This window comes from Papilio machaon, chromosome 21 (genome assembly GCF_912999745.1).
Source record: "Papilio machaon chromosome 21, ilPapMach1.1, whole genome shotgun sequence".
Classification (NCBI taxonomy): Eukaryota; Metazoa; Arthropoda; class Insecta; order Lepidoptera; family Papilionidae; genus Papilio; species Papilio machaon.
In genome coordinates, this window is record NC_060006.1 from 5,948,221 (window position 1) to 5,964,905 (window position 16,685).

General features: G+C 37.3%; 2 protein-coding genes and 1 non-coding gene across 3 annotated transcripts; 2 read left to right on the top strand and 1 right to left on the bottom strand.

The window, feature by feature from the left end:
• Positions 1 to 1,110: 1,110 nt before the first annotated feature.
• LOC106714545 (TBC1 domain family member 22B) lies at positions 1,111 to 10,539 on the bottom strand. The gene is made up of 4 exons (XM_014507614.2): positions 9,856 to 10,539; positions 8,772 to 8,984; positions 2,665 to 2,931; positions 1,111 to 1,849 (listed from the first exon to the last, which is right to left on the bottom strand). Exons 1-4 carry the CDS (start codon positions 10,420 to 10,422, stop codon positions 1,442 to 1,444), a joined length of 1,455 nt encoding a protein of 484 aa, XP_014363100.1. The 5' UTR covers positions 10,423 to 10,539; the 3' UTR covers positions 1,111 to 1,441.
• A 324-nt stretch (positions 10,540 to 10,863) lies between these two features.
• On the top strand, positions 10,864 to 16,572 carry LOC106714505. The gene is made up of 17 exons (XM_045683369.1): positions 10,864 to 11,370; positions 11,449 to 11,534; positions 11,642 to 11,783; positions 11,860 to 11,950; positions 12,139 to 12,298; positions 12,441 to 12,554; positions 12,642 to 12,748; positions 12,977 to 13,141; positions 13,424 to 13,525; positions 13,756 to 13,897; positions 13,999 to 14,118; positions 14,243 to 14,390; positions 14,461 to 14,592; positions 14,974 to 15,235; positions 15,611 to 15,802; positions 16,148 to 16,302; positions 16,437 to 16,572. The coding sequence occupies exons 1-17, from the start codon at positions 10,950 to 10,952 to the stop codon at positions 16,541 to 16,543; spliced, it is 2,646 nt and encodes an 881-aa protein (XP_045539325.1). The 5' UTR covers positions 10,864 to 10,949; the 3' UTR covers positions 16,544 to 16,572.
• Positions 12,042 to 12,113, top strand: Trnae-cuc. The gene has a single exon. It is a non-coding gene; the product is annotated as a tRNA-Glu (tRNA).
• Positions 16,573 to 16,685: the final 113 nt, after the last annotated feature.

Here is a 16,685-nt window from a genome sequence, read left to right on the forward strand (position 1 = left end):
AAATATTGAATATTAGTTAGAGAAAGTTTGAATATATTTTTTTCAATATAGTACTTATTTGAACGTCTTGGTTATCTATGATTCGCACCGAAATCTATAGCTAAAACTATATCTCAATATTTTTCATAAAATGGTTAAGGAAAATATGTTTTAATGAATTCTAACAAACTTAAAACATAATTATTTATCACTTACCTAAAAAGTAGTTGTACTTACCACTCAAGTTCAAGGTTACTATGTCCATGGTCGCTGAATCGATTGCACATTTCCCGGGGGAACCACAACAGAGGCAAACATAAGAAACTATTGGCCTTTGTAAATCTTATCTTTTAAACAATTTAGTTTTAGTAGTAAGACCAGAAGACGATTGATTTACGTTAGTTCTTGCAATGTCTTGAAACGCACTTATTTGACTTTTTCTGGCAAATGAGGATTGCAATGTGGGGAAACTTATGTTTATGAAGGTTGATCAGCTGCCAATACGTCTCTAGGTCAAGGTCAATTCCGTTCTGCGCAAGTGCGAAGGTCAATGTTGCCAAGCGCCTACGGTCAAATAATAGCAAAAAATGTTGTAATGAATTTTAATTTTTATAAACTTCTAGGAACAAATGTTTAATTTTTTTTGTAAAAAAACACATTTTTTAACATTTAATCTTTTATTAAACATTACAAGAAAAACATTGATAGGGTTACCATTGTTTGCAATTTTGATTTTTTCTTATGGTTTATTTCTTTGTTTTTTTTTTTATAATGTTATAATTTATAAACATTAGCTTGTTTATTGTAAAAACTTGCGCTTTCACTCAATCTTTAATGGAAAAACCTTATTTTAGCCTTTCTTATTATTGCATACCTCCTGTGAACATAAATCAGAAGAAACTTATCCCACCTCCCCCTTTTTAAGAGTTTTGGTGACTTTTTTAGTTTTCATTGTCACACAAGTAATTTTTGTGTTTATAATTTTTTTTCCTGATCCTTGTCCACTCCAAATCCACAATTTTATCAACGAAAGGATACATTTTCCTTGAAAGTTTATTTGCAGTAAGCAGACTTTGTCTTAGATTTATCTAGGAAATCAATAAAACACTTTTTAAACATACTGTGCTATAATCTAAGTAAAATAACATTTTAATAAAATCAAATAATACATAAATGACATACAAAAAAAAAGAAATAAAGGTAAACCAAAGATCGTGTCGCTTTCCATACAACGGGTAGCACTTTATTACAGGCTAAACAAATCCACACTTACTTTAGGCCTTTTACAATACAAAGCTACCCATACAAATGTGAACCTTAATTCCCCCATCATAAAGTCGAATTTCCAATACCCTGCCCTCTTCAGTCCATTCACTATTGACAAACGTCATCCGAAATAGAGCTTTGCGCCGTCGTACGTAAGGCGGTGATTCGCTTGATTGCGTCAGCGTGACGTCACACGTCATCTGTCAGATTTGGCGGCATTGTGCAGATGGTTTGGCGCGTCTGCGAATGCGAATTTTAACCTGTAAGCTTCAGCTACGAGCAGACTTATGTTAGAATCTGTCCAATTTTGTGTGGGTACATTTTGTAGTAATATCATAAGGCCTTGAAAGTCTTTTTCCAGCATGAGTTTTTCCCGCCAATGCAGTAGAAAGGCGGCGCACACGTAAAGTTGGAAGGTCGCGAACCCGTCCGATTCCGCGAGATATGTGTCCCAAAGTCGTATAGTACAGGGTAAGGGTATCTCTCTCGTGAGCAGGTTATTCATCCATCGGAACGAGAACTGCAGATAGTCTACTCCATGCGTCTGCAGATGCTCGTGTAATTGTTGGTCGATGCGACGTATCAACTCTTTCAGTTGATTTACCTGGAAACATATTTTTTAGGTTAGAAAAAAGTACAATTTTAAATTCGTATTGTAAATAAGCTTTTATACATCGTAAATTATACCTTCATCTAAGCTTTCCTCTATATTTCTTCCAATTTTTTTTTATATTCTTATCTCTCATAAAGGAATATTAAGTGCTTAAAAAATTGTGAGACGTATACACATAAAAATAATCCTTATGTATGTCTCTTTCGTGGAAACGCTAATATTTTATTTATCCTAATTATACGTTTGAACGAAAAAATTACTCACCGTGGGTTTCTGAGACCAGAATCCCCGCTTAAAACATATTGTTATCTCTGCTTTGGCTAAGATAATGACAGAGATGAAGATATGTTTTATATAGAGATTATGGTCTCAGAAAGCCACAGTAAGAAAGTTTTTTGATGTGAAACATCTATAGGCTCACTTGTAAACCGAATTGTTGGCGTGGCGACGCTTGCCGTGGCGACGGGTCGCCACACTATACTAAGGTATACATATATATATATATTTTATGTGTAGTAGAGTGTACGGTGTGGCGACGGGTCGCCACGCTATACTGAGGTATACATATATACATTTTTTTTATTTTAATAATATTATCTTTTATGCATATTACTTGTACACACACGATGTTTCACATCTGCCAGGCGTCCCATGACGGCTCACATTTTTTTTATAGAAGAAGGGGGCAAACGAACAACGGACCACCTAAAGTTATTTGATCCGACGCCCTTAGACATCCGCAACGCCAGAAACGCAGATGCGTTGCCGGCCTTTAAGGAAGGTATATACTCTTTAACACAACTTACTTTGTACTGTATGCCGAGTTGTGCAAATATATAATTATCCTGTATACTATCAAGGAACTTGGACAGACACCAGAATGAGTCCGCTTCTATTATATCCCGTTGCTCCTGCGTCAGTTGGTCCAGAGGAAAGTTGTCCAGCTCCTTGCCCGGCGCAGCCTCTTGCAGGAAAACCATGAAAAATGGTGTCACCAGGTCGTTTATACCCTGCACGTAGCCAGACGCGGGATGTCTAATAGCCCATATGTACAGGATGCGCTCGAACATCACCTGGGTATAATAAAATATGATTTATTTATACATCTGTAGTTAATGTTGTTTATTAGTGGATGGATGGATGGATGGATGGATGTTTGTTTGAAGGTATCTCCAGAACGGCTGCATGGATCTCGATGAAATTTGGCATAGATGTAGAACATAGTCTTGAAGAACACATAGGCTACTAATTAAGTTTTTTTCAATTGAGCGCGGACGGAGTCGCGTGCGGCAACTAATAATTTTTGATCAACCTGTAACTTTTGCTCTATATAAATAGAATGTGGTGCAGTAACCCGGTCCATCATTATTATTTTAGGAAAACAGAGGAAACAAAGGATGTCCCGTTGAGCCGATCAATCTACCAATCAATTTGCCCATTGCGAAAAAAAACCTCATTGAGCCGATCGATATGTTGGCCCAACATGAAACAACCAACATAGAGAATAGACACACAAACATTGATTTATATTTAAAACTAGTTTTTACCCGCGACTCCGTCCGTGTGGAATAAAAAAAATGCACACAAAATAAAAAAAAGTTCCTATGTCCGTCTCCTAGTTCTAAGCTACCTCCCCATTAATTTTTAGCTAAATCAGTTCAACCGATCATGAGTTGTAGTGTAACTAACACGACTTTCTTCTATGTATATAGATGATTTTTTCCCTTGATTACAACATTAATAAATGGTTACGGCGGAAGTGCATCATATTGCAATTAGTGTCAGGTGGCCGATGCAATATAGCCGCAACTATAACACGCACCGAGATTCATAAACCTGCTATAATTATACAAGTAATATTCAACATTTTAAAATGCACCAGTAGTAGAAAAAGTTAAAAATAAAATTTTAATGTTGAATTGTATGTTATGAGGAAAGAATGACGTGTTAAGGAGAAGAAGGAAGAGATGACAAAGATGAGAGTAGATGGTGATAGAGGGTGGAAACCTGGTGCGACCCTACCGTAAGTGGGAGAAGGACAGTGATGATGATGTTCAACATTTTAAAATTTTATCATGGTAAAATATTATACAAAAACCGCGAAACGAAAAGTTAAAGACGAAAAATTATAATTAAAATTATAACAAATCCATTTTCATAAACCTTATTATATTTTTGTATAATATAAACATGTTTATATAAAACTTTATATATGTATGCAAAAATATGAAAATTATTCAAGTAACGGTCAATACTCTTTAAAATTTAGAAGTCAACGCCACATAAATATGCAAATTTTAAAATTATATGTCCAAAGGTTTGTGACCCTATGCAACATAAATATTTATGACAAAACTAGCTTGCGTCCGCGACTTCATCTGCCCGAAATTAAAAAAAAAAACTTATCAGCTTATGTACTATTCAAGAATGTAATGTACCACTATTAAAAATTTCTTTGTTCAATGCAGAATTAAAATTTTTACCAAAGATGTGGCATACTGGCCACTAAGAACTTTTGCCTTTTTAATTACGCGAAAAAAGTTAGATGAGAAAAAAGGATCCATTCAGCCATTCTGGAGTTATGTAATAATAAACAAACATCCATCCAAACTTTCACATCTTTTATATATATAAAGAAAGTCGTGTTCGTTACACTATTTATAACTCAAGATCGGTCGAACTAATTTAGCTGAAAATTGATGGGAAGATAGCTTAGAATTAGGAGACGGACATAGGAACTTTTTTATCTTGTGTGCATTTTTTTTTATTCAGCGCGGACGAAGTCGCGGATAAAAGTTACTATATAATATTTGTACAAAGTAATATATATAATCTACTTTTGTTGTTGAATTACCAACCAAGGTGCACCCAAAAGAATTTAGACAACAATGACACTATCAGTCTTTCAGATATTCAAAGTTAACTTCCATAATCAAATATTATCAATACAATAATTTCAATAACATTACCAACATAAATTTCATATCACTATGAAGTTTTTCAAGGAATTTTTAACTCTAAATATACACCTAAGTCTGTTTTTACACGGTCTTTTTGTACACGGTTTTGATATAACACGGTTTGAAAATTGAATATTTTTAATTTTTTTACACGATTTTATTCCATTTAGCACGATTTGAAATTTTATGTACTTAAATTTTTTTTGTCAAATTTAATTTTTGCGAAGTATGTTCATATCACAAAAAAGTATTTATGAAAGAAAAAAGTCTGAAACCATCGATAGTATCGATAGTTTGCGAACACTAGCTTAAAGATTTAAGTGAATTCCCCTTTAGCGCGTACAAACAATTTTTACTGGTCAAAGCAAATGTGAATAGCACTAATTTAGGGGAATTCCCTTTATGTGCATACAATAAAATTGACTGGTCAGAGCAATTGAAAGGTGTTAATATTTTGTGAACTGTCAATGCAATAAGACGTGTTTGGTAAAGAAATTTTTTGCAGGCAAATTTGATTTTCCATTAAATTTCATAAAATAAACATGAATTCTTGTTCTTAAAAATTCTTGTTTTTCACTAATTTTAATAGGTTTTAGAGATTAGGAACAAATCACCCATTTTTGTATAAGATCAATGTCTTTTTTTACACGGTTTTTTTTTACACGGCTTCTTCTGGAACCAATCTACCGTGTAAAAACAGACTTAGGTGTATACATTTTTAGCTCTGATGAGACATGAAGTGAGTTCAAATAGTTTTGACATGTCAAATATCAACGCTTACGTCGCCTCACTACAGCTATCTGACACTTGGTTTTTGGTAACTTTAGCGCGCAATTCGCTCGAGATGATCTTGACTAATAATTCTCTAAAAGTAGAAAGATCAGAATTAGGGCATCGAAACTCGGTTCAATTTTGAAAACCCGGGTTTTCGGGTCTAAGAGTATCAAAACCCGGGTAGACCGGTTTTTTCGAGTATTTCGATCTTTCCATTGTAATTTTTTAAAATACACTAATCTGCGTTTATATATCGATTTCCTACAATGAATACAAAATATAAAGGAAAATAAAATGTCAATTTCTCGCAGGTTTTGGTCTGGCGCTGGCAAATTTTCAAGAGGTATATAGGTATAGGTATATAAGAGGTATATATATACTTTTTTTTGGTTGTGCGTTTAATCAGATTAACAATTTCGTTTAGCCTTTCATAACCTGTTACGGCCGATAAAAAACAGTTTTATCTTCATTTTGAATGTTCTCAAAATATTTACCCGGATTAGTCAAGTACTGTAGTGTTGCTGCTTGAGTTAGTCTTCTTTTTGCGTATCGTTTGCTCAATGCAGTTGCCATTTTGTGACTTAGTGGTCATGGTCATTTCATCCATTTTCTTCAAAGCAAATTTTAGGGAAATCAGCTGTAAGTAAAGTTGCATCGCGTCGATATAGCGCCTCGACGACAGTTTTAATAACATCCAATATTTTATGGATCTCATCTATATTTTTCCAGTCATCATTAGTAAATGCAGTATCTGTTTTTAAAGCAATTAAAGCTTTTCTAATAGATATTAGGTCCTTACATATGAAATTGGCGTTTTGTATGGGAGGAACAAAAAGTCGAATATTTTTTAATATAATATATTTAATTAATCAAAGTATGAACCATTATTTTCTATGCACTTTTGCCATCTCATAGGTAGTTCATTGATCCCTTTACTACAAAAACCAGTCGGACGGGAATCAATAAAATCTTTGAAGGCGATTTGGACTGCCCCATCGGAGTTGAATTTTTTCCCTTGCAAGAAGTTATCCAAATTTCGAAAAAAATGGTAATCTGTTGGAGCAAGGTCCGGGGAGTACGGAGGATGTCTTAGACTTTCCAATTGAAGCTCTTCTAATTTAGTAGCCGTCTGTTGCGCAGTGTGTGGTCTAGCGTTGTCGTGAAGCAGCAGTGGCGTGGAGCGATTGACCAGCCTAGGTTGTTTAGCCGCTAGCTTTTCCATCATGGTTTGCAATTGCTGACAATAGACATCAGCCGTAATAGTCTGGCCAGATTTGAGAAAACTGTAATCAACAATACCGGCACTAGTCCACCAAACGCTTACAAGTAACTTTTTTGGGGTTAATTTTCGCTTGGGGCAGGATTTGGCTGTCTGGCCAGGATCCAACCATTGCGCTGAGCGCTTCCGATTATCGTAAAGAACCCATTTTTCATCACAGGTAATGATTCGGTTTAAAATACCTTCATTATTGTGCCGGTTTAGTAATGTAACGCAACAGTCGACGCGCGTTTGCCGGTTTGCTTCAGTCAATTCGTGAGGTACCCACCTTTCAAGCTTTTTAATCTTCCCAATTTGCTTCAAGTGAATTAAAACAGTTTTATCACTAACATCGCAGCCTGCAGCTAACTCGGACGTGGTTTGCGATGGATCCGCTTCCACAATAGCCTTCAACTCTTCATTATCAACTTGAGTCTCAGGCCGTCCACGGGGCTTGTTCTGCAGATCGAAATTTCCAGAACGAAAACGTTGGAACCAAAAACGAACTGTGTTTTCTTTTGCAACACGACCGCCATACACATCATTCACCCTTCGAGTCGTTTCCGCAGCACTAGTGCCACGGCGGAACTCGTACTCGTAAATAATGCGATATTTTAAGTTTTCCATTTTGTAAAATGAGTGACGCAAACAGAAAAAAACAGAAGAAAAAAAACAAATGAATGACGGTCATCGAACCACAAATACATGAGTCTATAGCTGTACAAATTTGAATTTGGAATTCCTTACCAAAGAGGAGAAATTCGTGATTAAAGTGGCCAGTACGAAAAACGCCAATTTCATATGTAAGGACCTAATATTTTCAATTTCAGAAACCGACCTAACATGGCAGAAATGCTACTCCAGCGCGTTTTCCCATCTAATAGCAGGGAGTACTCCTGTCCAAATCAGCTCTGGCATGTTTTTGAAGGACGTCATCGTTTTTTGTCGATTTTTAGAAGATTTTTACCACTATTCGTACTTTTGATAGCAGTGCGTTGTATCTAAAATATGGTGAACTGAAAGACCCCATAAACGTGGATTCATTATTAAATTCAACGCCATCCTCGTCATTGTCTGTAGAATTTGTGTCGTCGTTAAATTCTACAGTTCGCAGTCTTTGAGCCAATACTGATGAAGGTAAATCTTCATCCTCGTCAAGTTCGGCAAGCTGAGCGACGTTTTCCTCGAAGCCGGCATTGTGTTTGTACATTACATCCACAATTGCCAGCTGAACGGCATGAGCGATGCATAGCTGATGGTATGACTTAAGGGACTTCCCTAATGCAACCACCCCCATATTCGTCCAACTTGGCCTAAATCAATTGTACGCACGAGGCTGCATTCAAGGACCTGTGAATTCGTATGAGACCTAGATTTCGAAAACTGCTATCCCTTGCAAAATTTGGTGAATGTAAAGTGAGCCCTATATAAGTTCTATTTTTATTAGATGTCCATTCATCGAATGATATCGCACAATTGATAGGAACGTAGCAACGAAGCTACGTTTTACGTAATAATTAATAATTTATCAAAGCGTATTTTTATTCCATTTACTTATTATTGCATTCGAAGTGGCTTAAACTTAATAAATTACAAAAACAAAAGTATTAAAAAAAAACCCGATAAACCCGAGTTTTAATAATCAAACCCGGGTTTTTTTGTAATCCTCAGAACCGGGAAAAACCGGGTTTTTTCGGTCCGGGTATACCCGGTCTCGATGCCCTAATCAGAATAGACAAGACCCAAAGCCAATATTTGTCTTGTTTCTGTTTATCTATTTGTCATCAATGTTTTCTTTGTCATTTTTGCACTCAGTGCCAAATCACAGATGACAGAAATATCCCAAAAACCAAGGACATTAGTAACTTTATTTAAGTATCTTAAATTAGCTACCATCACTGGATTTCGACAATTACCGTACCTGAACTGTAATCTGCTGGAACAATGCAACAAGCGGGCTCATACGAGGTATATCAATATGTATCTGTCTGTATGTATCCTCTTCACGTTCCGCATCATAGTACTGTCTCACAAGGTGCTTATAGTCTGCACGCTTTCTTTCTAGTGTCTCCGCTCTACGCTCCGCATTCGCAGGCAGGTAACCAGCTAGGAGGCGCCATGTTACCGCTCTTGTCTGAAAGTAATGATCTAAAGTTTAAAAGAAATAAATACTCTGTAGATAATATATGTCAACATTAACAACGTCACCGTCAAAATCAAGTATACGATTTTATTGTTTTTTTTTACTAAGAAACCATACAAATAAGTTTGGTAGTCTGTCTAGTATTAATAATTCAACACACACATTAGCTAGTTAAATGACATTGTGTGAACAAATAATAATAATTAACAATCTAGTCTTAGTATAATCTTTGTTTAAACTTATGTGGCTATGTAAAATGCTTACTCATGAAATTATAAACATCAGCAGATCTGCACTTCCAAGCAATTAAGTGATATGTTTTTTTGTCAAAGAGTTTGAGATAAGCTTTTGACCTTTCTTTAAGATACATTTTAACAAGCAATGAATTTGAACATGTTAAATATCAATATAATGTATGTCTGTTCATAATTAAAGTTGTTTACATACTTTAATCTGTTAAAATTATTAATAACTAGCTTTTACCCGCGACTCCGTCTGCGCGGAATAAAAAAATAGAAAACGGGGTAAAAATTATCCTATGTCCGTTTCCTGGTTCTAAGCTACCTGCCCACCAATTTTCAGTCAAATAGATTCAGCCGTTCTTGAGTTATAAATAGTGTCACTAACACGACTTACTTTTAAATATATAGATGAGTGAATAACATTTTAGGTTTAAAAGGCATGGAGGATAAAGGACATGATATCGATCATTAAAATGCTTTTCATACCTAAGAAGTCTGTTATATAACAATAATTTCAACACCATCAATTTCGACTAATTAGTGATGTTTTTAACTAAAATTGTAACCACAAAAAGAGATTTTTATTTAAAGCAAGCTTATTATATAATAAAACCACATACTTTTATAGGTATTCCAGACCAACTCAACTGTTTCAACTCATCCAAATCCAAGACAGGACTTTCGAGGATTTGTTGAAACCTTTCTAGTTTTGATTCACTGCTTTCTTCGCGTGACGCTAGCGCGGAGAGTCTGACTGGGCGAGGACGCCCGGGGTAATGTCTGATAAGTCCTGTGCTACTCCCCACGGCACTACCAGTTCTTCTGATTTCATTTTTCCGAACGGCCAACGCCTCCTCTTTAGGTTTAATATTTTCACTCTCTACTTTGACGTCACTTTTGTTTACATTTTTCGTACTATTCCTATGCGAATTTATTACATTTAAAGCTGCAGTTTCCGATATGGCTTTCGATATCTTCGCCTCCGCGATACCAGATATGATGTCGTCGTCTCCGAGGTCCCAGGCATCGTTCACAGATGCCTGGAATTGTTGATACGATGACCCAGACATAACCTCGTTCTTCTCCACCCTTTGTAAAGGTCTTCCAGGGATTGCACGTTGTGGTGTCCTCCAAAATGTATCAGACAAAACACTGTTCTTGTCATATTCGGCTTGGTAACTTTCCATAATAAAATATCACCAGGAACATCATAAAATCTTTACTGAACAACAAAATAAGAGAATGTTTGATATGACATATCACATGCACCATAGACAATTTTGTGTATTCATTTCATATTTCATTCACTAATTCGTTCGCAAATGCACATCCAGAGAACCCTACGTGGTATGTAGAGATCAGTGCAGAATAAAATAGCAAAAAATATTTTATCGCAATCATATAAAATGTATAAGACATATAAAATATACGGATTCTATTTTATTTCTATACAGAAATATTAAGTAAAAGCTGTCAATCAAATTAAATATCATGAAGTTGACATTTAAATCATACCACCCCGACTCTTTTGATTTTATTAACGTTTTTTTATAAGGAACAAGACACTATTTTTATTTTATTTGTTATAAAAATGTTAAGATGTTCAGGGCCAACTCCAAATGAAATTAATTGTTAATAATATCATGTTTCTACGGAATTTATTAAATCGATAACTGTATTAGCTCCACGGATTAGTGATCGTGTGGATTGCATTATGGCTAGTCCAAATCCAGATAACGATGCAGCTTCCATATTTGTTCAAAAAGATGACAACAAGGAAAGGAATTTAAAAAGTCCAGAAAGAGGTGATACATCGTCACGAACAAACTCTACTGTCAAACCAAGCAAACCAGCGGAAATAATTACGGTTAAAGACTTCTTCGATTTTATGAAAACGGCCTATCAAGTCTATGAGCATTTAGAAGGCAATGAAGGCGAGGCAAAAATAAACTGGGAGGCACTTACTAAATTGACCGTCATAAATCATGTTATAGAACCGCAGGAGAGAGAACTGTTAAGGAACACGGCACATACAGAGCAAAAGCCAATAACTAGTAAAAGCGATACAGCTTTAGAAAAGAAAACTAACGAAATAGTGCGATTAGAAAAACGGTTTAGTTACAATGATATCGAAAGTAACTGATAATATTCTAAATTTGTGTTCTAAACATCTAACTTAAAGTAACTGTAATAATGACTTTTCCTGTTTTTAGGCAAAAAACGTTCTATTCATGGGGAAATCAAAGTAGAGATGCTTGGGGCCTGGACTGAGGCCAATTTAAATTGTAAATTAAACGATGTGAGCACAGTTTTTTTTTAATATTTTGAATTTTAATGTAGTCAATATTTTTCTCAATAGATGGCGTGATCTAAAATATTTTAATAAAAAGAAATAATTTGTACTAGGTAATCAACGAAGGAATTTTAGACTCCATTTTACCCTACTTAGTTGGATATAAAAAACCGTCAAAAACTACAAGCGTTTATACGCCTATTATTAAAAAATCCAACAATGAATCGGATGTAAAAAAACCTGCTAGTTTTGGAGGTATATACGTAAATTTATTTATTTAAATTGGAAGAGGTTTTCTAAAAAAGTTTTTAATAATATCAAAATTTTATAGGCTTCGTGCATGAAAAAGAGTCTAAAGATCGATTAGGAAGACGTAAATCTTCTATAATCGCAATTCAAGAAAAACTGAATCAAAGGCATGAGTAAGTTATAAAATTAGAATTAGGTATTCATGTTTGTTAAATTTTGTCTGCAAATTTCGAATCTTTATTATTTTCAAATTACTCAACAGCATCCGATATGGTCTAGTGGCTAGGATACCTGGCTCTCACCCAGGAGGCTCGGGTTCGATTCCCGGTATCGGAATACTTTTTTTGTAAATCTATTTTAGGGGGGACGTTGAAATTCACGTTTGCGACGAAGTAAAAGGTTTGAAGAAAGATTTTAAGTGTCCTCAGAAATTACTCGTGTCCAAAATGGGTTATTTCGCTGACGTTACTGCTGGCCAGAAGCTGGAGGATATGGATATATCAGTACATTGTGATATACAGGTATACCTTCCTCCTTTAAATACAAAACAGTATTTTATATTTGATTTAATTATTTAAATGTACACAATTAGTTCGGTTAATGAAAAAAGAAATGATATTGTTAAGAAAATATTTGTATGTCATTTAATTCAATGTTGTACAGATCTTCGATTGGCTTATGAGATGGGTGAAAAGAGATACCATTCTCGTCGCCGATTGGCCACTCTTGGACCCTCATAATGTTGTACCCATACTCGTGTCGGCATCATTTCTTCAGGTAAATTCCACCCTACATGTGGCAACACTAAATGAAAGAACGGAAATTTCATAGACCATAAAGTCTCAAACAATAGTTTGATTGTAGATGGAGCCACTTCTGCACGATTGCTTGATATACTGCCACGCGCACATGAACGACATCGTTAAAACGTCCACCAATCTTGCTTGTTTGAGCGACGTTCTTCTAACCAGGTAATGTTTAAACCAAAAGACATTTATGGTAAGAAAGATTAATTAAAAGACTGGAGTAAAACTCTGATTACAAAATAAATGCTGAGCGGAGAGAAATAAAAATAATCTCTCATTAGATATCCACAGGAACCCATCGCCGCGGTGATAACGCTCACCCGTTGTTAAAGTGTGGAGTCTCGTTTTTTCCATGTTGCTGTCTACTGGATCTAATCAGGTGTAAACTTACAGGCTGGCAGCAATGTACACGAACGCAGAGCTGGAAGCTGTGCGCGACCGACGCGACAAGATCCAGTCGAGACTGTACTGCAAACTGATACTCTCACTGGCCGAGCCAGTGCCGGAGACCCTTCGCGGACACTACGCCACCCTCGCCACACTGTTCAAATGCACAAAGTTAGTGCATCATCAGAGTACTAAAACTGAGAGAATATGAAACACAAATGAACATCGCAGCATCTGAAATTAATAGTTGGATTAGTTACACTTATTTAGACGGGATACCACTTTTACCCTACTAGGATATTGAGCTTCGTTAGCTTATAAGTGTTTTACCAGCTTGCCACGTGAATTTGAAGGTTTGGCAGTAAAAATGCCCTTACAAGGTAAAAGATACGCCAGTCACATTAATGTAGGTAATAGTAAAAGTTTGATTTAAGTTGTAACGTAATATTACAGATGCAACAAGCTGCTAGGACGTAACGTGGCGGAGCAAGTCCCCTGCCAGCCATCCAGTATGAGGATTGATCGCCGCGGTAACGTTGTTTCCGCGCACGCCAAGTAAGTACAAACTTTGGTCCGTATTCGTGTAATGTATTTTGTGCTACACACTAAGAAAGAAGAAATTCTAAGAATGTTCAGAAAAAAAGGAATAGGTTTCTCCCAAACCAATCTAATAGACGAAACGCATAAAAAAGTACAAAATTTTTAAATTTTTCTAATGTCTTGCGATTGGTAGATTCATACAACGGTGGAGCACTGTCAGCAATAAATGTAATTTTTCTTGCCAGAGATCTTTCTTGGAGCCTGAACGAGTACATAACGTGGCTGTACGGCGAACTGCGGTCGTGGCGTCGCGTCTACTGGCGCTTGTGGGCTGATTGTCATTTCCTACGATGTCAGCTGTGCGACACTTACTTCCCCGTCTATCAGGTAAACTGTTACGCTAAAACTTTTCTTCATCTGTAAAATCTATCTATATAAATATACAATGGCAGCCTTCAGTGTATATGATATAGAGATTGACGTGTTAGATGGAGTGGTGCTCGTATCATGAACAGAGCGCTGCGCTGGTGGCGGGCGACGCGGCGGCCGGCCGCTACCCCTGCTGCGGGCAGCGTGCCTACCGCTTTGAAACTCTACCCCGTAACACTGTTAGTATAATATTCATAGCTTCTTAGTCCACAACCAACTCAGAAATAATAAAAACAACTGAGATTAAGTTTGACAACCCCAATGAATGTGATAATGACAGCAAGGTTGTGTTACGTTGGTTAGGGTTGCCAGTTCCGCGAGCACGTGCCGGAGGAGCGCAATGCGGGCGAGGCGGATGTGGTTGCGCTGTACGCGCGCTTCCGCGACCTCATCGCCATGCGGCCGCCGCACCTCGTCTACCCCGAGCGACTCACCAGATTCGTAGCCAGAGGTAATCTTATTACATTTAATATAATAGTTGTTTTTTTCACACAACTAAAGTTGATTCAATTCGTCCTCAGAGCCAAATGAAGAGAACAGCGGTCGTTTGCAATGTAGGGAAGTGTTCTGGTGGGAGGGAATTCAGCTGGTGCCACCTCGACAGCCTCTGGGGCTGCTGGGAAAGCTCTACACAAGCAACACTAAGTTTAACCGTGAGGATTTGATATCTATACGTCACATTGACAAATACGATGACGTGTTTAGGAACCATTTAAAAAATAGAAATGGTTTAACATTTCATCGCATTTTATTTAGCCATGGCAAGACCGCTGTAAATACACTCTCCACATTGGCAATACCTGTAGCAGCCATGTCTGCAAGCTTGAATAAAAACGCTATTAGTATCCTAGTTAATAATAACAAAATTTCGTAAAACCCAAACTTAATTTTAGTCACAAGCGACAAGAAAGTGTGTCTAATAAAATGTTGACAGTTTTAATTAGTTTCAAAATTTTATAATACAACACTAGAAACGTTCTAAAAGCGTAAAGTTCGGTGCAATAACTTCTACGGAACCCAATTTGACGGCATAGCGAGCATTCGTCCCGGCTCTCCGACTGTCGCCAAGACACAGTCGCCGCCTCAAAGCATCGGCGGAACCAGCAGAGCCAGCACTGTATCGTCTTGCCTCTCTGACCAGCGTGAGCTTAAGGCAAAGCTAATATCCGAATCCGGCCCCAAGATCAAGGTAAGTAAGAAGAAACCGAACCAGAACCCGATTTTGGACATCGGATGTTTGCGGTGGAATTTGACGTTTTTTGTTGTTTATGGTATCCTACATTTGAGAAATTACCGGTAAATTATAATTGCCATATTTCTATGTTTTCGTGGAATTAGGTAAATTGTATTTTTATACACTTAGTTATCTTTGTTAAGCACTATGAATTAAACGTCTCTTGTTATTGTTTGTAGTGTCGTAGTTAGTTTCACTAAAATTAAATCTAGAACACTCGATAAAAGTTTATGGGACTACACTGTTTTATACTTTTATGATTTGATGTTGAAAAATAGTTATGATTTTGAGAGCTTCTTAGAATATGTGTTAGCGTGGTTTTCAACATTAAAATTTGATTGAAACCTTAAGTCTCACTTGATGAAAGTAGTTTATAAATCGAACTTAAGGCAGGCCTGTTGTGGGGACACGTATCTGATGATTGAATTAATGTAAAGTGTTGACGTGCATGTTGATGCGAAGCAAGGCACGTCCGGGTGCGGCGACGTGTCGGGCTGCGTGAGGGGGGCTAGCGTGCGCGACAGCTCGGCGGGTAGCGAACAGAGCGCCAGCTCAGACAGCGACAGCGCCAACAGCGATGAGGATCGCCCGCCGCGCCGCCCGCCACCTGTCACGCCTGCAAGGACTAAGTGAGTTTGACACAACACATAAGGAAGGGAAATAGGACTAAAATTAGGCCTCCGGCACCACAATCATCAGACGAAACGCGGAATTACTTCCACTTGACGCCTGTCTTCTGTGTGGTCGTGGTATTGCACCGGTCGACCCGGGGAATTCGTGCACCCAACAAATATTTTTATTACGGGATCTACCACTGTTAAAGCGTATAGATTATTTTTTTTTCCTAAGACCCGAAATTGGTCGAGTAAACAGCACAAACAATTAATACTTAATTTTTGGAAGCCACTTTGTGTGTTGTGGTTTATGTTCATGAGACAGCAGGATTCAATGTATTGTTCGTTGTAATATGTCAGGAAGGGGCGCGTGGTGGGTCGTCAGTGGCTATCGTCCGTGTCAGCGCGCAGCAATCAAGACGGGCAGCGACGATACGAGGAACGCGCCGCCGCTCAGATGCGCACCGCGCTCGCCCGCCGCCACGCGCAGCTCGTGCGGCCTAAGCCCACGCCAGGTAGTAATATACAAACTTAACGATGGCTCGCAATTTTTGAGACTGCGCAGAACACGATTTTAGAAACACACAACTGATCGATAGCATACATTAAGTACTAAATGTGTGCATAGATTATGTTTAATTTGACACAGGCGGTGTGTACGCGCGTCTGGAGGCAGAGTGGCGGGAAAAGTTCGCGCCACGACCGCGCGTTGCCGTCTCGGCACGGCCGCGCCCACCAGTCACAAAATATAAATGAAAATATTCCGAAATATGTAAAAAAACATTCACGGCATTGTTTTAACATTATTTTGCTGTAATGTAAATGATTTAATGCCATTCTCTTTTAATTTCAATAACCTTTTCCTCCAATCACTATTCTCTTTAATAACAACTATAGG

Coding starts and splice junctions, on each gene's coding strand:
- LOC106714545 (XM_014507614.2), bottom strand. CDS start 10,422: ATGGAAAGTTACCAAGCCGAATATGACAAGAACAGTGTTTTGTCTGAT. Junction 2,932..8,771: donor TCCAGCAGATTACAGTTCAG/GTACGGTAATTG, acceptor TATTATACCCAG/GTGATGTTCGAGCGCATCCT. Junction 1,850..2,664: donor AACTCGGCATACAGTACAAA/GTAAGTTGTGTT, acceptor ATATGTTTCCAG/GTAAATCAACTGAAAGAGTT.
- LOC106714505 (XM_045683369.1), top strand. CDS start 10,950: ATGGCTAGTCCAAATCCAGATAACGATGCAGCTTCCATATTTGTTCAA. Junction 12,299..12,440: donor CAGTACATTGTGATATACAG/GTATACCTTCCT, acceptor AATGTTGTACAG/ATCTTCGATTGGCTTATGAG. Junction 14,119..14,242: donor AAACTCTACCCCGTAACACT/GTTAGTATAATA, acceptor TACGTTGGTTAG/GGTTGCCAGTTCCGCGAGCA.